The 22459-nt window shown below is 45.4% G+C and overlaps 2 protein-coding genes and 5 non-coding genes across 7 annotated transcripts; 6 read left to right on the top strand and 1 right to left on the bottom strand.

The window, feature by feature from the left end:
• The first annotated feature begins 6866 nt into the window (after positions 1-6866).
• LOC147958227 (uncharacterized) lies at positions 6867-8427 on the top strand. Its single transcript, XM_087531999.1, has 3 exons — positions 6867-7455; positions 7579-7906; positions 8414-8427. The coding sequence occupies exons 1-3, from the start codon at positions 6958-6960 to the stop codon at positions 8425-8427; spliced, it is 840 nt and encodes a 279-aa protein (XP_087388125.1). The 5' UTR covers positions 6867-6957.
• A 2069-nt stretch (positions 8428-10496) lies between these two features.
• On the top strand, positions 10497-10568 carry TRNAP-UGG (transfer RNA proline (anticodon UGG)). The gene has a single exon. It is a non-coding gene; the product is annotated as a tRNA-Pro (tRNA).
• Positions 10569-10992: 424 nt separating this feature from the next.
• On the top strand, positions 10993-11064 carry TRNAD-GUC (transfer RNA aspartic acid (anticodon GUC)). The gene has a single exon. It is a non-coding gene; the product is annotated as a tRNA-Asp (tRNA).
• A 1953-nt stretch (positions 11065-13017) lies between these two features.
• On the top strand, positions 13018-13089 carry TRNAP-UGG (transfer RNA proline (anticodon UGG)). The gene has a single exon. It is a non-coding gene; the product is annotated as a tRNA-Pro (tRNA).
• Positions 13090-17328: 4239 nt separating this feature from the next.
• On the top strand, positions 17329-17400 carry TRNAD-GUC (transfer RNA aspartic acid (anticodon GUC)). Its single transcript has one exon. It is a non-coding gene; the product is annotated as a tRNA-Asp (tRNA).
• Positions 17401-17510: 110 nt separating this feature from the next.
• On the top strand, positions 17511-17582 carry TRNAP-UGG (transfer RNA proline (anticodon UGG)). Its single transcript has one exon. It is a non-coding gene; the product is annotated as a tRNA-Pro (tRNA).
• Positions 17583-18150: 568 nt separating this feature from the next.
• LOC125522270 (2-oxoglutarate (2OG) and Fe(II)-dependent oxygenase superfamily protein) lies at positions 18151-20925 on the bottom strand. The gene is made up of 3 exons (XM_048687345.2): positions 20368-20925; positions 19445-19766; positions 18151-18579 (listed from the first exon to the last, which is right to left on the bottom strand). The coding sequence occupies exons 1-3, from the start codon at positions 20835-20837 to the stop codon at positions 18331-18333; spliced, it is 1041 nt and encodes a 346-aa protein (XP_048543302.1). The 5' UTR covers positions 20838-20925; the 3' UTR covers positions 18151-18330.
• Positions 20926-22459: the final 1534 nt, after the last annotated feature.

Below are 22459 nucleotides of genomic sequence, written 5' to 3' on the forward strand. Positions count from 1 at the left end.
AGTAGTCATCAGCTTTGCTCTGCCAGACGTTCATAACATCCGGCGTTGCTCCTGCAGCAGGCCTGGCACCCAGCGGTGCTTCCAGGACGTAATTCTTCTGTGCAGCAATGAGGATAATCCTCAAGTTACGGACCCAGTCCGTGTAATTGCTACCATCATCTTTCAACTTTGCTTTCTCAAGGAACGCATTAAAATTCAACGGAACAACAGCACGAGCCATCTATCTACAATCAAACATAAACAAGCAAGATACTAATCAGGTACTAAGTTTCATGATAAATTTAAGTTCAGTTAATCAATTTAATTAAAGAACTCCCACTTAGATAGACATCCCTCTAATCCTCTAAGTGATTACGTGATCCAAATCAACTAAACCATAACCGATCATCACGTGAGATGGAGTAGTTTTCAATGGTGAACATCGTTATGTTGATCATATCTACCATATGATTCACGCTCGACCTTTCGGTCTCCGTGTTCCGAGGCCATATCTGTATATGCTTGGCTCGTCAAGTATAACCTGAGTATTCCGCGTGCGCAACTGTTTTGCACCCGTTGTATTTGAACGTAGAACCTATCACACCCGATCATCACGTGGTGTCTCAGCACGAAGAACTTTCGCAACGGTGCATACTCAGGGAGAACACTTCTTGATAATTTAGTGAGAGATCATCTTATAATGCTACCGTCAATCAAAGCAAGATAAGATGCATAAAAGGATAAACATCACATGCAATCAATATAAGTGATATGATATGGCCATCATCATCTTGTGCTTGTGATCTCCATCTCCGAAGCACCGTCGTGATCACCATCGTCACCGGCGTGACACCTTGATCTCCATCGTAGCATCATTGTCGTCTCGCCAAGCTCGTGCTTCTACGACTATCGCTACCGCTTAGTGATAAAAGTAAAGCATTACATCGCGATTGCATTGCATACAATAAAACGACAACCATAAGGCTCCTGCCAGTTGCCGATAACTCGGTTACAAAACATGATCATCTCATACAATAAAATTCAGCATCATGTCTTGACCATATCACATCACAACATGCCCTGCAAAAACAAGTTAGACGTCCTCTACTTTGTCGTTGCAAGTTTTACGTGGCTGCTACGGGCTTAAGCAAGAACCAATCTCACCTACGCATCAAAACCACAACGATAGTTTGTCAAATAGACTCCGTTTTAACCTTCGCAAGGACCGGGCGTAGTCACACTTGGTTCAACTAAAGTTGGAGAGACAGTCGCCCGCAAGCCACCTATGTGCGAAGCACGTCGGGGGAACCGGTCTCGCGTAAGCGTACGCGTAATGTTGGTCCGGGTCGTCTCAACCAACAATGCCGCCGAACCAAAGTATGACATGCTGGTAGGCAGTATGACTTATATCGCCCACAACTCACTTGTGTTCTACTCGTGCATATAACATCAACATAAATAACCTAGGCTCGATGCCACTGTTGGGTTTCGTAGTAATTTCAAAAAAAATTCTACGCACACGCAAGATCATGTGATGCATAGCAACGAGAGGGGAGAGTGCTGTCTACGTACCCACGCAAACCGACTGCGGAAGCGTTGACACAACGTAGAGGAAGTAGTCGTACGTCTTCACGATCCAACCGATCAAGCACCGAAACTACGGCACCTCCGAGTTCGAGCACACGTTCAGCTCGATGACGATCCCCGGACTCCGATCCAGCAAAGTGTCGGGGAAGAGTTCCGTCAGCACGACGGCGTGGTGACGATCTTGATGTACTACAGCAGCAGGGCTTCGCCTAAACTCCGCTACAGTATTATCGAGGACTATGGTGGCTGGGGGCGCCGCACACGGCTAAGGAATAGATCACGTGGATCAACTTGTGTGTTCTAGGGTGCCTCTGCCTCAGTATATAAAGGACTAGAGGGGGGAGGCTGGCCGGCCAAGGTGTGGCGCGCCAGGAGAGTCCTACTCCCTCTGGGAGTAGGATTCCCCCCCCCCAATCCTAGTTGGAATAGGATTCGCGGAGGGGGAAAAGAGAGAGAGGGGGCCGGCCACCTCTCCTAGTCCTAATAGGACTAGGGGAAGGGGGAGGCGCGCAGCCCATGTAGGGCTGCCTCTTCTCTTTTCCACTAAGGCCCATCATGGCCCATTTAGCTCCCGGGGGGTTCCGGTAACCTTCCCGGTACTCCGGTAAAATCCTGATTTTACCCGGAACACTTCCGATATCCAAACATAGGCTTCCAATATATCAATCTTTACGTCTCGACCATTTCGAGACTCCTCGTCATGTCCGTGATCACATCCGGGACTCCGAACAACCTTCGGTACATCAAAATGCATAAACTCATAATATAACTGTCATCGTAACCTTAAGCGTGCGGACCCTACGGGTTCGAGAACAATGTAGACATGACCGAGACATGTCTCCGGTAAATAACCAATAGCGGGACCTGGATGCCCATATTGGCTCCTACATATTCTACAAAGATCTTTATCGGTCAGACCGCATAACAACATACGTTGTTCCCTTTGTCATCGGTATGTTACTTGCCCGAGATTCGATCGTCGGTATCCCATACCTAGTTCAATCTCGTTGCCGGCAAGTCTCTTTACTCGTTCTGTAATACATCATCCCGCAACTAACTCATTAGTTGCAATGCTTGCAAGGCTTATGTGATGTGCATTACCGAGAGGGCCCAGAGATACCTCTCCGACAATCGGAGTGACAAAACCTAATCTCGAAATACGCCAACCCAACATGTACCTTTGGAGACACCTGTAGTACTCCTTTATAATCACCCAGTTACGTTGTGACGTTTGGTAGTACCCAAAGTGTTCCTCCGGTAAACGGGAGTTGCATAATCTCATAGTTATAGGAACATGTATAAGTCATGAAGAAAGCAATAACAACATACTAAACGATCGGGTGCTAAGCTAATGGAATGGGTCATGTCAATCAGATCATTCTCTTAATGATGTGATCCCGTTAATCAAATAACAACTCATTGTTCATGGTTAGGAAACATAACCATCTTTGATTAATGAGCTAGTCAAGTAGAGGCATGCTAGTAACACTTTGTTTGTCTATGTATTCACACATGTATTATGTTTCCGGTTAATACAATTCTAGCATGAATAATAAACATTTATCATGATTATAAGGAAATAAATAATAAATTTATTATTGTCTCTAGGGCATATTTCCTTCAGCCATTGCGGGGGCCATGGGCACCAATGCATCACCGGCCATTGCTTGCGCTAGTAACACACCTTCAGCCACTTCTTGCCAGGTGGTCTTTGGCGGGAAGCTGGCGACGCTTGAAGATTAAAAAGCCCTCGGGCTTGAGGCCTTCATCGGCAAGAGATGAGGGTTGAAGTGGAGGTTGTGGCCTATTCAAGTCAAAGAGGAGAATGACGGTATAACATCCGGGTTAATAGGATTGATAGACTACTCATATCAACAAGGTGCATCTTCTTTCCTAGAAGATTGTCTCCAAAGAAGCTCCAAGTTAATCGTGCTTGCCTTGGGGTAATTTGAGAATCGTTGAACAACTTAGAAGTTGATCCGGTCCGCACTAGTGAGTACAAAGTTGGCAAAAGACTAGTATTGGTCTATGGGGCCAGTCTAAATCCCAGGTGGTAGCCACGCAAAGTGCGTAAAAAAGACTAATTTTGGTCTGTGAGGCCTAGTCTAAATCTCAGGTGGTAGCCAGGTGTAGCGGCCTTAGACCCGGTAGCCAATCCGAGGCATTACAGGCTGGCTAGCGAAGGTTCGGGAGACATAGAGGTTGCATTAGTCTCCGGTCACACGATTGCCATAACCAGGGAGGCTCTCCTTTATCAGTGACCTTGTTCATGGAACTATATATCTAACAAATCAGGAATGAAAGCCAACATGGCAATTATTGGGAAGTTCTTAGGTGACTTTTGTTCTGTAAACTTTGTGGGTAGGCTCTGATGCATCATAGTGAGCACGGGTGTGGTGTCTCCGGTCAGAGGAAGGTTCAACACATGTGTGCATGTATAGGCAAGGCGTCATCAAACAATTATGGTGACATCCTCTCAACAATCGAGATTACTCGGGGGGGTCGAATCATGGAAGTCGGCACTCGGATGTGCTCTAGCTTTGCCATGCCCTTGGGTATCCCCTTGTTATGGTCAAGGTCAGGGGCAAAGCCCATGGCAAAGAGGTGGTCCTACATAGAGGAGAACGGTCAATAACCCCACCCATTATAACAAAAAAGGGTGATGGAAGTTTGACCATTGGCCAGTGTAGACCCGAAAGAACGCCTCATTCTCAAATTTGAAAAAGTCTTCAATCTTAGGCACACTCTAGTCCAATAGTGACATGTTTTACAATAATGCAAATGAAATTGACATAAATGTAGTAACGATGATTGGAAATGCATGATATATGAGAAAAATTGTCTTATGACATAGTGACGCAAAATGCACATATCAGTGAGGACCGATTGAGATTCGGGAGTCACTCAGTGGTTGTGCTCAAACCTGTCGATGGCCTCGTAGGCGCGCGGCTGCTCGCCCCCCTCCCCCCCCCCCCCCCCCCCCGGATTGTTGCCCTTGCTAGTTGTTTCCTGCAACAAAAGGTCCTCAAAACCAACGAGAGATTCAACCGAGCGAACTCTGTGAAGCCTCCAGACTGAGAGAAACCACAAAAAATGCCATTAAGGACAAAACCTAGCAAATATACTACTCCCTCCATTTGGTTTTATTGGTCCAAATAGTTGAAACATAAAGACCAAGAAGGTGCACGCGGGCAGATACTTGGGTAGTAAATCTGATAATTGTGCTCCTTAATGTCCTCGACTTATTATCCTATGAACTAAACTACACCCAAAACAGTTACCATGCACGTGCGGCTTGGATTCATGTCCAGTTAGGAAAGCGCATGTGTGGGCTTTCCAGCAAGTGGCGTAGGAATTGAGTGGTTGGAGAAATAACTAACACATTATTAATGCAACGGCCTAAAAAAGGTACAACATTTGGTGGTCCTCCGGCCCAATAATCCTGGACATAGGAATACGAAGCTACATGAATAGGTGGGATCCACATCCTACTTGTCATGAACTAAGGCTTGTGAGAAGAGGCGAGGAGCCGATAGGTGGAGATACGTAGGGGTCTAGGGGAGGAAACATGGCAGAGTGAACATGTAAGGAAAATGTGGTATCTGGCAATACTAGTTTAGGAGTGTAGACTGTAGTACGCCGTGCAGGTTGGGCCTTAGGGTCTTCTTCGTATTTTTCATTTTTCATTTCGATCTATCTACAATGAAGGTTAGCTAACTGCTACCTAGTTACATGAATATGTGGGATCCTCACCCTACTCGCCGTCGGCTTAGGATGGAGAGAAATGGGGGGGGGGGGGGGCAAAGGATGAAGATCTGGAAGGATGTAGGGGAGGAAATGGGAGTGGAGGGAATGAGAGTATTCAATAACATTTTAGGAGCATAGACTGCAATACACCATACAAGTTGAGTCTTAGGAACTTCTTTGTGTTTATTTTAGCGAATCCATTGCTTTCCTTGGCATATGAATACACTCCCCCTCCCAAGAATGCTCTCATTCCCTCCTTTATCTCTCATCCCTCCTTCTCTTACGAGTCACCCATAGATATAACTGACTCATCTCTCCTTCAGTTGCAGAAGAGGAGGTTGGAGTACATAGTAAGTCTAGGGCTAGGTCTAGGTTTGCTCATGTGGCATCTGGTGTTATACTACATAACTTCACTCCTCTACTTGCGAGCGGTATCGGGTGGTTGCCTCGTTCTTCTTCTGGCCGGCTTCAATGATGAGAGCTTCTCTAGTAAGCTTGTAAGTCTATGAAAGCAGGATAATACAAATTAATCATCCATTTTTCATCATCGTCGTGGGGAAGGAAGATCAGAGGCATCTGCATTTTGGCCCTTCAACTATGGAGCATTGTGGAGTGACATGGGTTTGCTTTGTCTGTCTTTGATCACTGCAACGTCCTTGAGCATCGGAGTTGAAGAGCAAGTCAACATATGTCTCTGAGGGCATCCATAGTGTCGAGAGGCAACCTTGCCTCTATGTTGGGGCCCATTAGGTGCCTCCAAGTTTCATAGAAAAGTACGTAACGTATAGAGGTTGTGGTTGCCTCTTAGATGGACCCTACAACATACTAAAAACAGAAGAAATTTCAGCCTATTTTATTCTGCCAAACATCTCACACAACTGATCCTAGAAATTGCCATCAGTTTTCTTCACAGATGTCACTTTTCTCCACTGATGGCGGGTTTGTCGCCAGAGACAATGGCGTGTCACAACTTGTCCCTTGTATCATCTTTGGAGACATGTCTACAAATTTAAGAAAGAGCTTGGTTGTATTTTTATTTTTTTTGGCGCAACTGCCCACCTCCTCGGTCCACACACACTCCTGATCATCCGGGCATTGCGCGAGCAGAGGGGAGCAGCACACACCAGGTCACAAACACTTTCAGGAATCAAGCTACTGGCAACAGAAATTAGCGAGATCACGCACGCCATGCCAGCTCTGCTGGATCTCATGGTGGTTCACTCCTCGCCGTCGCCTCGCTTCGCTGGTGCCCCGCGGCCGTGCGCCGCGCTGGTGGTCGACTCGAGGCATCCGGGCAGGAGAGGGAGCAATGCTGCCGGTCGTTCCATGCCTCCGCGCCGGCGTGCTGGGGAGGCGTCGAGGAGCGGCGCTGCCGATCACGGCCGCGGCCGCCGCCGCGCGTGGACCGCCACGGTCGGGAGTGTGGGCTGGGCCGAGAAGATGGCCCACAAGCCCATCTCGTGCCCAAAGCCCGCTACGGCGGTACCTTGAAATACCCCGCCTTGGCGCCCGAGCGTAACCGCCTCAACCAACAGCGCGCGCCTCTCCTCTTCTCCCCGTCGCCGGAGCGCCGCCGACAAGAAACCAAGAACCCACCATCCCCGCCTCCTCCGCTATCCAGCGATCCAGCGCCGGCGGCGACAGATGGACCAGTTCCACGACAGGCAGCACGTGCGGCTGCGGAGCCGCGTGCTCGGCACGTACCTGCACGCCGACCACGACGGGGAGCGGGTCTCCCTCAGCCGGCGCCGTGACTCGCTGAACACGGCGTGGGTGGCGCACATCCACCAACGCGCCGACGGCCCGTACCTGCTCCTCCACAGCGCCGCCTACGGCCGCTACCTCGGCACCACGTTCAAGCCGGCGCCGCTCGGCCACCACGGCTGCCGCACCGAGCAGCGCGACTACAACGACGAGCCGGACCTGATGTCCGTCATGTGGAAGGCCGCCGGGGCGGGCTTCGATGACGTCGTCCTTCTCCGCAACGTTGCCGGCCGCTACCTCCGCGCCAACGGCAGGTACCTCCCCTGGAACACCGGCGTCACCGTCGACAACATAGGCAACATCAGCGCCATGATGTACTGGACCGTCGAGGACATCCCCGCCAGAGAGGGTCCGCCTGGCCTCCCAGGCCCGATCCACGTGAGTTCGCCATGACCCTGCTTCTTGAATCTTGATAACTCTCGAATTGCTTCTTGAATCAATTGAGCGAATTCTTTGATCTCCTGAACCTAACCATGGTGGTTCTTTTGGGCTCAACTGCAGACCCCCAGCCCCGGATACCACTCCCTCATGCTCTGGCGCAACCCGGTGGTGTCACGGCTGATCCGGTTCATGCTGTCCGATCCCCACGGCCCCATCTACACCCAGCACTGCTGGACCACGCTGCGGTTCAGGGGGAGGTCCGTGTTCCACCTGAGGGACGAGCTGGCCAGGCGCATCGCCTTCGTCCTGGACGGGCGTCAGTCCTTGGACCTCCTAATGTGCGTCCGAGCGGGCCACCGGGGGCGTCTGACCCCACTCGTCGTCGACCTGCCCAGCAGCGGCTACGGCGAGACCCTCTGGATTGTCGTCTTCATGTCTGGGACCCCAGGTGAGAGCCACTCTCCATGCCCCAACTTCCTAATGATCTCGTTCGTAATAGTGGTAGTCTTGACTGAATCTTGAACCAGTTTGCTGAAAATGTTATAGTCCGAGGGGAAAGTTTACTGAAATTGTTGTAGTCTGAAACTGTCAGGAGTTGGTAATTGTCTGTAACTGTTGTAGTCTTGTAGATAAGTGAAAGATGATTACACACAACCTTGGTATGGAAAGCATTGATTTCATACTATTCTGCTCGATTCAGATAATGCAGTACCTCCATTTGATACTATTTTTTGCCATCAGTAAAAAAGAATTGTGTAAAGCCATTGAAAATTATAGAACTTTAAAAAGCCAAATCAGCTCATTAATCTCTTTTTAGACTTAGCATAGAAGAGGATATATCCGTTTGAGTTTGCCTATTTTACTTGGGTTCCAGGTTTCTACAAACCTCTGAACAAAATTCAGGTTCCTACAATACTAAATTAAATCTAGTTTCTACAAACCATATTGTTTCCAGGTTTTGCACCTTAGCTGTATTTCTAGTCTTGTAAAACTCTGAGATTTGGATTGCTGATCTGCTCCTACAAATATTGTTTGGCCAGAAATGTGTTGGTGTTCTTGAAATCCTATATTGCAGAATGCACAGATATTTGAACTCTTACTTAATGTAGTGCTAGTCTGATCCTTCTTGGAAAAAAGATTATATGATAGGTTTTGTTAGGACTTTGACTTGTCTGAAATGTAAAAGTAGCTGAATGGAAATAGTACTAGGTGCCAAGTGGATTTATCAGTCTGTGCACACATGGCAAAACGTGGTCTGAAGCTAGTAGAAGCTACTGGTTCCACATTACTGTTCTTGATTCAGATAATTCAGTTTGTCCATTTCGTAAGATTTGCGCTAGTTGAAAAGGCAAATCATTTTGTAACATTTGCCGCTCAGTTCCTTGCACATTATATTGTTTCAGGTTTTGTCCTGTTGATCTTGTTTGTTATTTGGTCGTCCCCCTAACTGACTCGTTATTTCTGCTATTTCAGCTTATAACGCACTGCGACACCCGGATGTCGATGCAGAGTAGAGAAAGATCAGAGCAGGAGTCCTGTCGCACCTCTTCAGAAGTTTCACCGCCTCGGACATTATGACAGCAGAACTTGACCCCGTGCTTTTGCATGTAGATAGATATAGGTTCAGAAAACTCAGCAGCTCCTGTGTTTCTTTTGCTAGCTAAAACTTGCTCTGTTCTCTCGACACGACAAGGCGAACCTGTCAGTTTTGGCCTTGCGGTTATGTGATTCAGAATTGCTCAAGGCGTTGTGACCAGTGGTTTAAGTAGTCGTTGGAGTGTCGCTCTTCTGAAATTCATTCATCTCTATGATGTGGTTGGTACTTGCAATTAGTTGATCTTGCGTTTCTTTTGGATGATGGATGCACTTGGTATAAATGAAAAATGCAGCGGTTCTTGCCAGCAATGAGTTGATGATCCTGTGTTTCTGTTAGGCACTTGGCAGAAATGCAAAATGTAGTGGGTTTGAGCTGGTGATTGTGCTTGTAGTAGACCTGTTTTGAGTTTTGGCCAAGGGGCGTGAAAAGGAATTTGTCTCGTGTGTGCCGAGCATCTGAGTTCTGAACGCGGCCACATCTGTACTACAATTCTTTGCAATATCTGTACTCCAAGTGCTCCTATAGGATCTGGAACTTTATTGCACAACCTGCGATTCCTTTGTAAAATCTGTACTGCAATTTTCCCCAATTTGTGTGTACATCTGGAGGTTGCTTGGCCGATTGCTAGCTCTGTGCACTGATGTGCCTTTCCGCAGTCTGTTTCTTGTCCTATGAACACTTGTAAGTTGTTTAGTCCATAAACCATGACCCCCCCCCCCCCCCCCTCCCTCACACCCACCCACCCATTGTTGGATTATCATAATTTTTTGAAATAGGGTGATTTTCTCAAGGTTGGTATCGGTATATCCATTATTTGTCCTACCATCCCATAACCTGAAACTGTTTGACAGTGTTCATATGTTTTCTAGTCAAATTCAGTCTGTTATAACGACTTGTCCTGACAGTATCAGGTCATTGGGGGTAGAACCTACTGAAAATAGGTTGATTTTTGGCGAAAACCAAGGTAAGTTAAATATAATAGCACATAGCAATTGAACACTCCGGAGCCCTACTCTTTTTTATCAGTCAAACACCTTTTGTGCAAACTGAAAGCAGTCCAACCTAACGACCACACATCGATTAATCAACAGCGAATGAAGTCTACTGGAGACTAAACGATCTATACAGCCACTTCTACTCCGCGTGTAAGGAAGATCAAATGTAGCACGCCATGGTGATTTCTTGGTGCTAAGTAGTCTTTGTTACGCCTGCTTCTGCTGCAGCAGGAGCCTGAAGAGATCGCTTCCGAGGCAGCGTGTACAAGAGAAGTGCAGAACGCTTGCCTGTCACATGTCATTTTGCGCATGTAAAAAGTTGAAGGACGTTTGCCCTTCCATGACGTTCTCCCCCGTTATGCGATCGATTTGCCATAATTCAGTGCAGGGGTTTTTCTGTGTGCGGATAGGATTTATAGAGTGAGCAAAGGAAATGGACATCAATTGGGCGTTTGGTCTAGTGGTATGATTCTCGCTTTGGGTGCGAGAGGTCGCGAGTTCGATTCTCGCAACGCCCCATAAATTTTTCGTTTTTATTCACTTTTTTTTGTAAAAAAAAAAAGTGTGCTCTCTCATCGCAAGATAGTTTGCCATAAGATGAGCTGCTTAGCTTTGCCTTCAGCAAATCTCCTCAAGGTGAATTCTAGGCGGAAAAGTTGTCTGCGCTCTTCAATAGCATTAATATATTCTCAGTAAGCTACTGAATATTTGTGTTATTACGAGCCCATTTTCTGATTGCAGCTCTGATCCGTCTGAACTTGATATTGATTGAAGATGCAGACTGTATGTGGCGGGTTCCTCTGAGCCATCCCGCCGAGATGATACTTTTAACCTCTCCAGTCTGAAGGCAATGGTTTCTCAAACCTCAACAGGTTTACATCGAGTAATCTCGGAGCTGAGCTCAACTATGATAAAATTAGTGCCAATAAAATTATCAACCAAGTCGTTGTAGTATAGTGGTAAGTATTCCCGCCTGTCACGCGGGTGACCCGGGTTCGATCCCCGGCAACGGCGAGTTTTTTATTCCCTCTTATTTTCTTTCTACACTTACATTTCCATGCAAACTTTTGCTGGTTCAATCTTTTTTTTGAACTCTCCAAATCCCTTTATTTATTCAGTGGTAAATACACAAAGAATCTTTTACAATAAAAGGGACCAAGGCACTAGGGCCTCATCAAACCAAGTACTAGGGGGAGAGAACTTAGTTAATCTTGCTAACTCATGAGCAACCGAATTTGCTTCACGATGGCAATGCTCGAACCGGGCTTTGCGCCAAATTGAGCACCCATAGCTTTGCACCAAATTAACTTTTTTTTAAAGGAGGATTACCCCCGGCCTCTGTATCAATCGATGCATGCAGCCATATCTATACCAATATAAAAAGACTCAAAGAGGCAGATCGAAACCATCTCAACCGTCAAATCTTGTGATCGAGCGGTTCAAATCGCTCTAATGTTGAGCACCAAACACGTTTAATGCTTTAATTATCCACCAATGTCATTGGTTATAAACATGTCTAAACTCAACCCTATCCCATGAAATATGCCGGGGGTAATCCTCCTTTAAAAGAATTTCCCAGAGTTGTCCCGCAATACAACACCAACAGTACCTTGCAGCGAATCAGGGTCAAACGCCGCATCAACATTGAGCGTTACTGTCCTGACAGGCGGCGGTCGTACCCATGGGTTTCTCTGCATTTTTGCTTTCGGCTTTGAGGCAGCGATGAAGTTTGCTGCAAGGCCCCCAACCGATGTAACTATTTCAGAAGGCTGTTTTGTCTGCTCCTTGTGAACTACGTAGCTTTCTTCGTTCCCACCACAAATACTATGAAGCAATTGCCACCAAAAGGTATGATCTTTTCTTTCCCAACATAGTTGTTTCATTTGCAGGTAGGTCTAATAGATGCTCAAGCACAGCCTCACCTGCATGGTCAACAGCACATGCCCGACAGATAACTTCCTTATGACATTGTTATGTTTTTATTTAATAACTAGTAATTATGTACGTGCAATGCACGTATTAGGTAGGATATTAGTGACACGTTATATTTGGTAAGGTATATTTGTGGCACATTGATATTTGGTAAGATATTAATTCCTTTCTTCGCAGGAATGATAAGATATTAATTACATGGCATATTTCATGGGATAGGGTTGAGTTTAGACATGTTTATAACCAATGACAGTGGTGGATAATTAAAGCGTTAAACGTGTTTGGTGCTCAACATTAGAGCGATTTGAACTGCTCGATCACAAGATTTGACGGTTGAGATGGTTTTGATCTGCCCCTTTGAGTCTTTTTATATTGGTATAGATATGGCTGCATACATCGATTGATATAGAAGCCGGGGGTAATCCTCCTTTAAAAAAAATTAATTGAGTGTGTGCTGCAACGTGGCGATGGGTGGTCAACCGCGCGGTTATTATTCATTCCCTTGCCCCGGACTGAGGAAGGCCGCTTATGCACTGATGATCACCTGAACGGTCGCATGTAGGCTACACTACATCTAACACGAGTCGCTGTTGTCCCGCTTGGAGTCATTGTTGCTAGGATTAAAGAGGAGGCGTCACTTTGGAGCATGGCGGGGGCTAGGCACTTGAGTAATATAATGCCGCGAGAGTGATTGTTGTAATTCGGCCATGGGCCTTAACCTTTTAAACTTCTTTATTAATCAATGAAAATGACAAATCTTTTGCCGCATTTAAAAAAAAAATAACACGAGTCGTTGCTAGGGTTCTTCAGCCATTGACCTGAACATAATATTTAGCTGGCAATTGGGTGATTTCTTTTCTCAATTTTTCTGAGGGAGCAATTGGGTGATTTCTTGGGCGTACCGCCTTGTTGCCAGATCCGGTTGCTTCATCGAATTTAGACATTGATGGATATATGTACACAAGGTACGGGATAAGCTTGTGGTTGATCTCCTGATTATGTTTTATACAATTCTGTCTAATTAATGGAATCAAAGGGCGTTTGGTCTAGTGGTATGATTCTCGCTTTGGGTGCGAGAGGTCGCGAGTTCGATTCTCGCAACGCCCCCATTTTTTTATTTCTTCTGTACAAAAATCTACATGTAAATCATTTTTTTATTCTGTTTTTCGCTTCTTCTGTAGAAAAATCTACATATAAATCATTTTTTATTTATTTTATTAGAAAAATCTACATACGATGGGGAGCATTACAGTCATTCAGAAGAATGTCACAATGATACTTATTATTTTAGAAGTGTGATGCAGATAATGCTGAATAGAGGAAGGAGAAACTATAATAAGATTTGCCCTCTTTTAGTTAAGAGATTATCTATTAAAAAATATGTCTCACCACATTTAGGAATATCCCCGTTTTGCACGTATTTATCCTTTTTCTAACAAAAAATCTCATAGACGTATAACATCACAGTCATCCATAATTGTAAGACTAGAAAAACACATTGTCACATGCAGGGGCGGAGCCAGGATTTGGACATGAGGGGGGCGAAAAGCCAATGCTAATAGAAGTGGAACATCATAATATATTGAGTCTCATGATGGCACTGATAAGAAATCTTTAAAACATATGTTTGAAACTACAAAAGAATGTTACAATTCTATAAACTTAGCTCTACGACAGCCACCAGCGTTGAACAAGTTGATAACGTGAATTGGCTATTTTCCTTATTACCAATATACTCCCTTCGCTTAAAATAAGTGTCTCAACTTTCAACTAACTTTAATATAAAGTTGTACTAAGCTTGAAATGGGCAAGTTGATAACGTGAATTGGCTATTTTCCTTATTACTAATATACTCCCTCCGTCTCAAAATAAGTGTCTCAACTTTCAGCTAACTTTAATATAAAGTTGTACTAAGCTTGAAATGGGCAAGTTGATACTCTAATTGAACCCTTTCTTAACTAGAAAAGACTACAGGATAATAAAAATCCACCAGTGTGCATATGGTAGGCACGTCAAATAACTCATATCATGGATCCAAAAATGCCCAAAATGTCAAAAGCTCTATTGTAAATACAATGCTAATAAATCAGACTAAGATCATAATTCATGAAAAAATATACTAATAATTAATAGCTACTGGTGCGTCGTGGTACCTGCTGCCAATATATTCAATCTTGGTGACCTCGCTAGCGGCATCAAGCTGTATTCGTATGATGTGATCCGCCTCCATCTAATTGTATGCGGACAGCGAACTGTGGTGTAGAATGGTGGAGGGAATTGTCGTCAAGGCGACCAATGGATGGCCGCCACGGCAATGACAAACGCCCAAGCAGGACACCAGCGGCGGCGGGTGGCCTAGGGGCAGCCGGCGACAACGGCGAACGCCCTAGGTCGTCCAGAGAATACGCGTGTACACCAATCGATCAGATCGATCACATTATCCATACACCAGAGGAGCCAGCCACGACCGTATGCCTACATATGTATGGGCTATTGGGCTTTGGTCTTCTATATTCGGTGTAGCTGGTTCAATGAATATAATTTATATGGGCTAATGATGCATTTAGCTGCGGCCATTAGCAATGTACAGTATGCAGCCTGCTAAAAACCGTTGAGGGGGGCGAGCGATTGGCAGGGGTCTAGCCCCTGCTCGCCCCCCCTTGTCTCCGCCCCTGGTCACATGGCAGCAAATGCGAGGCAATACAACTGCCGTGCTACCTTACTGAAATTGACATTCATGCCACTATCACATGTTTGGCCACGTCATCCGTGGTGGCGGCAAGCGAAAACCACCATTTGCTTGATCTCCTTCATGCTTTGTTTGATAGAAGTGGATTGGAGAGGTTTGGAGAGGGAGGGGGGGGGGGGGCTGGGGATTGGGTGGATCCCTCTCTTCCACCTAATCCCCTCAAAACCCTTCCTTTCACAATCCTATTTGGTATAACATTTAAAAATCCAATCTTTATAATGTAACTAACTCCCCTTATATCCTTGCTACAGAATTGAAAAGGTCACCTAATAAAAATGACTTGAAATCACTATCTCATAATTTAGCAGCAGTTTTTCCAACAACAACATAATTTTACATGACTTGAAATCAATATCTCATCACAACAACAACATAATTTATCATAACAGCATGACTTTGAATCCCAAATCCCAGCATTCATAATTTATCATAACAACATAATCTTTCGCAACAAACAGTTCATCACAGCCACAACATCATTTTGAAACAAAGATATTGCAGACAAATGTATCCATCTTTTGGTGTCATGGTCATCTAGCATTGAGAACCTGAGAGAAATTTATCCATCCGGCTTGTTTATTGTGGCTTCTTTTGGTGCTTGAGAACCTAATAAAACAAAAAGAGATGAATATTAGAGTGCCTTGAGAAAAACTGTTACAGCAAATAGCTTTGCTAGATAGATGAACGATTAGTTCTATTTACAAAGCGAGTAATACATATGAAAGTATAATAGTAGATTTCGTCAAGTATCGCCGGAACATAGTAAGCAATTAAGCATAATAAATGCAAAACAAGTCCTACTACTTGCAGATAATAAAATACAAATGCAAAGATACGGCAGTATTCAGTTTAGATGAATAGAAAAGCCAGTGTTGGTAAGATCATCACTGATATAGATATAGTATTACCACAGAAATCACTACTACTACTTCTACTCGCAGATAAGCAGCAAAGATACATCAGCCAACCACAATTGTCATAGCAAAACTAGTTCAGTACAATACTAAACTGAACATGTAGAAGTCTTTGGCCCTGGAATAAATTTACTCTTAAAATAAGAAGATATCCAAGCGGCAGGATTCTGTCAAAATAAGAACATGTCTAAGTTGAGAACAGAGGGAGTAGATGGCACAAGGCCATCCTATCCTGTACACTGTTGCATGCATGTTCCTCCGAGAGCATGTTCATTTTGATTGTATCCTGTACAATGATTGTTTATCCAGGATAATATATATCACTACCATTTGAGCTGCATTTTAAGTACTGAGAAAGCTAAGAGGTAAAAAGGCACAACCATGTAAGCTGCAGTTTGAGAGCTAAAAAAAATGTGGTTGTACTAAAGAAAAAGAAAAGGTGCTCAGCTACAACACCGACTGTTGTACTATGTCACAGAAATATGCAGGTTACGCACAACAGTTTACAATCACCGCACATACGCACAACAGTTACAACATCAGACTATCACCATCACCATCACTAATTTACAATCTGCACCACACTGCCATCAGCATCAGCATCAGATCATCACAAATGAGCACTATTAATGCTACTATATATCTCTAGATAGGAAGGCAGATCGACCGCGGGATCAACAACTGTCACCAGGAGGGGGCGAACTTGGTTTAGAATCAGCCAATTTATCCTCCTAGATGCATCATACCATCACCAACACAAATTTATGGCAATCTCGCCGGCTAGGGTTAGGGTATAAGAGGGGCTAGAAGAGGACGAAGTCCTTGGCGAGCTAGCCGGGTAGGGTTAGGGTCCATGTGGAGCTGGGGGTAGGATACGTCGTTCTTGGCGTGCTCGCCGGTGAGGACGAGGCGGACGGAGGGCGTGCGGGAGGTGGCAGCCATGGCGAAGACTTGCCTCCCGGGAGAGGAGGGGGAGGGGAGGGGCGGCGATGACTTACCACCGGGGAGAAGTCCAGTATGCCGGAGGAGATCGCCGGCGTCGAGGCGTTGAGCGGCGCGACGTCTTGGGGAGGAGTCGGCGGTGGCGTCTCGAGTCGAGCAGCCAAATCCTCGAGCCCCCTCGAGGGTTCTGAAGCGCGTGGAAACAAGTGGATCGAAGGGGAATCGAGGGGGTTGGGCCGTCGAAACCCCGCGTACCAAATGGACCAACGAGGATTTGCGAGGATTCTGGGTGGGGTTAATCCTCTGAAAACCCTTAATCCTCTGGAAACCCCTCCGACCCACGCGAAACAAACGAGGCCTTAATGATAATTTGCCACTAGCGGCTTGAGCCAGCTCCAACAACATTTGCTCTAGCTCTCTCCTTCCCGACGCAGGCTCATAGTGTGCCCTTGCGACTCCCCTCAACACTCATCAGTGTTGTGCCCAGCCGTCACCACCTCTCCCCATGCCTCCGCTACCGCTCCACTCGTCGCGCCTCCTTGCGGCGCCGGCCAATTGATGTCCGACCTCCACTGCTCGCCACCGGCACCAGTGCTCCTCCATGGCCTCTCTCTATATATCCATTTGAAGGAATCCTCATGGCCTTGATCTCTTTTTTTTTCCTTTTCTAAGCTGGGTGAGGCTTTGAGTTCTCAAGATTCAGCCCTACATATAGTGTCCGCAAATAAAAAATACATCCAAGTCGTTGTAGTATAGTGGTAAGTATTCCCGCCTGTCACGCGGGTGACCCGGGTTCGACCCCCGGCAACGGCGGAATTTTTTTAATCTCTGTTATTATTATCGCCTGAACGCATTGCTCATGTCGTTGTGGCTGATTTTCTGATTATGTTATATAATTTTCCGTTTAAGTATTATCACCAATTGGGCGTTTGGTCTAGTGGTATGATTCTCGCTTTGGGTGCGAGAGGTCGCGAGTTCGATTCTCGCAACGCCCCACTTTTTTTTTTAGTTTTCTTCTCACCCCTGATATTTTTTCCCAGTGAACGCCGGTGCCACTGTTGAAAAAAAGGGCTTTACTTACCCTAGATAGATCTCACATTTGTCCTCCGGAAAAAATTACACGGTGGCATCTTAACTTAATAAAACCACTCAAAAAAATAATCTGAACTTAAAAAAAGAGAGGCTCACTGGCAGATTGTACCTGCATTTTCTTTCATTATTAGGGATGAAGAGAACTTGTGTTCTTCATTCAATTAACCAAAGAAAGGGTTGTCCCGTCAAAAAAAAAAAGAAAGGGTTGTCCAATAATCCCTCTGTCTCAAAAATAAGTATCGTTGATTTAGCACAACTTTGTACTAAGTCAGCGACACTTACTTTGGAATGGAGAGAGTACTACTCCCTCCGTTCCTAAATATAAGTCTTTGGAGTGATTTCTATGGACCACATACGAAGCAAAATGAGTGAATCTATACTTAAAATGCATCTATATACATCCGTATGTGGTTCATAGTGGAATCTCTACAAAGACTTATATTTAGGAACGGAGGGAGTACATAACACAGGTCGACCAAAAGAGACATGAATTATTGATCATAGCATTCAACTACACGGAGGCTAGAGTAAAATTTCACACAAACAAATCACATTATGTACAACCTTGTTTTCCACCTCTTTATTGATCAAGTTTGTCAGGTTCGCGCTGTGTGTGTAACAAATTTTTGTGGTACATTTCAATGGCCCTGTCTATTGCTCCATCAGGAGGGCGTCGATATTGCGCTTGCCCTCTGGGCCTTTGCTGTACCAGGATGAGACATAGTCGCCGTAAACCACATCCCGATACTTCTGCGGATGGTCCTTGCTCACGAGCTGGGGGGCAGTACATATTTTCTGAGATTTAGGTGGATCGTAGAACGTCGCCACTGACAAGCGGGCACGGTCGGCATTGACCACAGCTCGATGCACGGCGCTCTTGTATCTTCCGTTGGTTATGATCTGAATCATGGTAGAAAACATGAGCAACATATGAAAGAACCATTTAGCAACTATGCAGGAGGAGATTTTCAGCTTAAGTTTAGGATCAACGGTTTGGTCAAAGACCATGTCAATCTAATGAAAGATAACAAAATGTACATGCAGACGTCAATCTAGTGAAAACATAACAAAATGTTCATACGGAAGAAGCGTGGCCATATGATAAGATTTGCACTTATTCACCAAAACATTGAACATGAAGCATAAAAAAGAACGCTAAATAAACTGGGATTAATTAGCATTCTGCATGTAAACAGAAGAAAGAAAATTGTGTCATGATGCACAATCAGTACATTATGTGCTGCCCCGCCAAACAATTGTAATGGTTGGTGTAATGAAGTTTACTGACAAATTGTTTCTGACAGTTTACTAAATTTTAGCTGATGGAATATCAAGCAGCACATCCTTGAACTAGTAGTAGGTTTTATTCCTACCAGTATTCCAGCATCTGTTGATTTTGATCAGATTCATACAAGCTATCGAGAAATATTGAATTGAAGTCGTCCAAAATAGAACAGGGTATTGTAAGTATATATGTTAGACAGACCCTAGAAGTCATATCACTGATTGATTAGAGGGGATGGGAGTTTAAGTGGGAAGGGGAATGGGAGTTGAGAAAGCCAATTCCCACCATTTTCTTCCGACGGGATACCCTGTTAATTCGTGGGCAGAGTTTCCTCCCACACTAATTCCAATCATATACCAAACAAGGGAATGGAAGTAAAAGTCTACTTCCCATTGCCTAATCCCTCCACAAACTCCCATTCCCCTGCCCAAGTGATTACCCAACAGGCTGTTAAGTAATAAAGCATGTGGAGGTATTTACCTCTGTCTGGTCAGACAGAATTACAAGGATTGCATCAGGCACAGGATGCACAGGTATCCACATCCCATCCTTGAATACCTCGAGCCCACCCACATCATCTTGTATTAGAAGTGTTATTGCGCCAAAGTCAGAATGAGATTGCAATCCGAGAGCAAGATCTGGCTGTGGACAAGGGGAATAGTAGCTAACGGTGATGTTCTGATAAGCTTCTCCCACCGCTTCTTGCAGGTAGGAGGGTGGCAACTTCAGACTTTCAGAGATGATGCACAGCAATCTTTGGGCAAGGACTTTCATGCTGTCACTGTATTTTACAACAGTGTCCCTGCAAACGTTGCAGATATATTAGGCTATTTGTTCTTGTAAAAACATGTTAATGTGATAGAAATTGTAGCAACATGAGCAATAATGATACAAGGTATCCCATGAGATTTACTCCCCTGTAAAGAAATATAAGAGTGTTTAGATCACTAGAGTAGTGATCTAAATGCTCTTGTATTTCTTTACAGAGGGAGTATTAATGAATCTCAGTAGCGACCGTGTTACAGTAGCATCTGGCTGAATTTCTACTCAAAATCATACTCTGAAAGAACCTATGTAGACAATTAGAAAATCACACTGAAATGGTCATTTCTAGATAGTACTAGAAATTAAATCGCACGGAAAAAAATGTGTGTGAAATTCTGGTCCAATAGAGAGTCGGCGAGATAAAGTTTTTCCTGAACCTAAACATGAATCTAAAACAGAGACAGTGTGTTTTGTCAACATTTTTTTTACTCAATCCTGCATCTGAGCATGTAATTCATGTTTTTGTTATTAGTGAATTGCTCATAAAATGGCCAAAGCAGTCCAAAAATTCTACAAAAGATATGGAGCGTGCACATTTAACTCGTAGGAGCTACCAGGGCAAAAAAATTTACTCTTACCTGTATCCTGGCACGAAGTCGGGCCACCGGGCGGGGTCCCGGCGGGACTCGGGGAGGGTGTGGTGGTCGAAGTAGTCGCGCCAGTCGAGCACGGAGTCGTCGTTGGCGAGCATGCGGCTGCCGTACCCCTCGGCGGCGGCGCCCCTGGCCGGGTCGCAGCCGAACCGGAGCTTCTCCGCCATGGGCGCGCGGAAGAAGGCCAGCCCGGCGGCCCGCATCGCGTCGAGCAGCCCCGGCGGGGCCCCGTGGTTGAAGACGTGGAAGGCGCCCCACTCGGCGCACGCGCGGCCGACCGCGTCGGTTGTTGCGGCGGCGGCATCCGAGAGGTCCACGACGGGGACGGAGAGGGGGGCGGCGAGGGAGGGGGAGGGGCCCGCGCGGAGGTCGGGCGGCTGGATGTACTGCGCCGGGAGGTGGGGCACGCCGGCGTCGGCCAGCGCCTGGACTCGGGGCGCCGCGGCGGTTTCCATCGGTGGAGCGGTTGGGCAACTCTCCGGTGCCGTGGTGGTGACTGCTACTGTGCTGTGCTGGTAAGACCGACCGACCGACTGACGAATGCAGTTCTTTTTTTCCTTCTTCAGATTCAGAATTTCTATTTCTGCCAAACCAGGAGTACAAACAACTTGAAAAATACGGAAATTACATTGGAGTCTTTCCGGCAAAAAAAAAATGGAGTCCTTGGGACACATTGTCTTCTCCTTGGTAGGGGCGATGGCCTGCCTTCGCATGACTCTCCATCCTCGGAGTAAGCCTGTCGTTGTTGATCACATAAGAGTAGTCATGAAGGCCATAGTTTCGCTGACCTAACACCTTTAAGAATAAGTCATCATAATTGAAAGAGTTGAAAATCCAAGAGCATACCTCATTATTTCTTCTAGGCGTCACACCGGCATGAGATAACGCACCGACGTGATAAAGATGAGTTCGGAGCACCAAACCACATGGGGTGGGAGGGGGGAGTGGTTGTGAGCGCGTCGCATCGACATACCCTGTAAACCTTAGCCTCGTTGTCCTGAAAGATGGCAAGAGTCAACGAGGATTTATGCCCGTGAGTCGTTGGTGCCGCCAAAGACGACATCATTGAGATGGACAAGCCGGAGAGAAAAAATGTATTCACCAGACTGGCATTGCTACCACAATCAACAATGTGCCACCGAGAAACCCTAATCCTTAACTATGTACGGATCGACCCCGAAACACTAGGGTTGCCCACCCATCGAACCGCTGGGGAAGCCGATGGAGAAAGGGGTAACCAACAGGCTCAACACCGATGATGATGGGTGGCGAGGAATGACGAATCGCCTTGATTGCCTCTCATGACAAAGGGGAAAGATGAGGAAAGATAGACTACGATAAATTGTTTGATTCCACATGGGTAACGAAAATGATTCCCTTCATGAAATTTTGTTAAGTTACACTACTGTATCATATATAGAGCACACAACAAATCAATGTGAACTACCCATAAGAATGAACATCTCTTATGGTATTAAACCCCCTTGGAACGGAGGTCCTAGTGCATCCAGGTAATATGCAATCGTGGCCCCACATGTTAGGAAGTGGATTGGTTGTTGGTTGCGGTTGGGCTTGTTTACACGTGGACGTGACGCTTTTATGATGATCGGTGGACAAATATTTAAATTCATGAACACTTTTTAATTTCATTAATATTTTAAAAAATCATGAGCATTTCTGAAAATCAAGAACTACTTTGAAATCTGAGATCATTTTCTAAATTCATGATCATTTCTAAAATTTGCAAAAAAAAATTATCGCGGGGAACATTTTTTCACATTTGCTAAATTCGTGAACATTTTTTACATTCACAGGCATTTTTCAAATACGTATATTTTTAAATTAATGGGCATTTTTTTACATGTTTTTAAAATCATGAAGATTCCTTCGTTTTATGAACATTTTAAATATCGTCTCTACTTTTTTCTGTTTTCCTTCCTCTTTATTTTTTTTCCTTTGCTTCTTTGGATGGGCTGAGGCCCATCGGGGGACCGGTAGCCAACCAAAGTGAATGTCCTGGGGTGTGTGTGCCTGGTCATCCTCCGACGCGTTGCGCATTGAATAGAATCTCCCGCGT

Source organism: Triticum urartu, chromosome 7A (genome assembly GCF_056163025.1).
Source record: "Triticum urartu cultivar PI428250 chromosome 7A, HENAU_Tu73, whole genome shotgun sequence".
Lineage (NCBI taxonomy): Eukaryota > Viridiplantae > Streptophyta > Magnoliopsida > Poales > Poaceae > Triticum > Triticum urartu.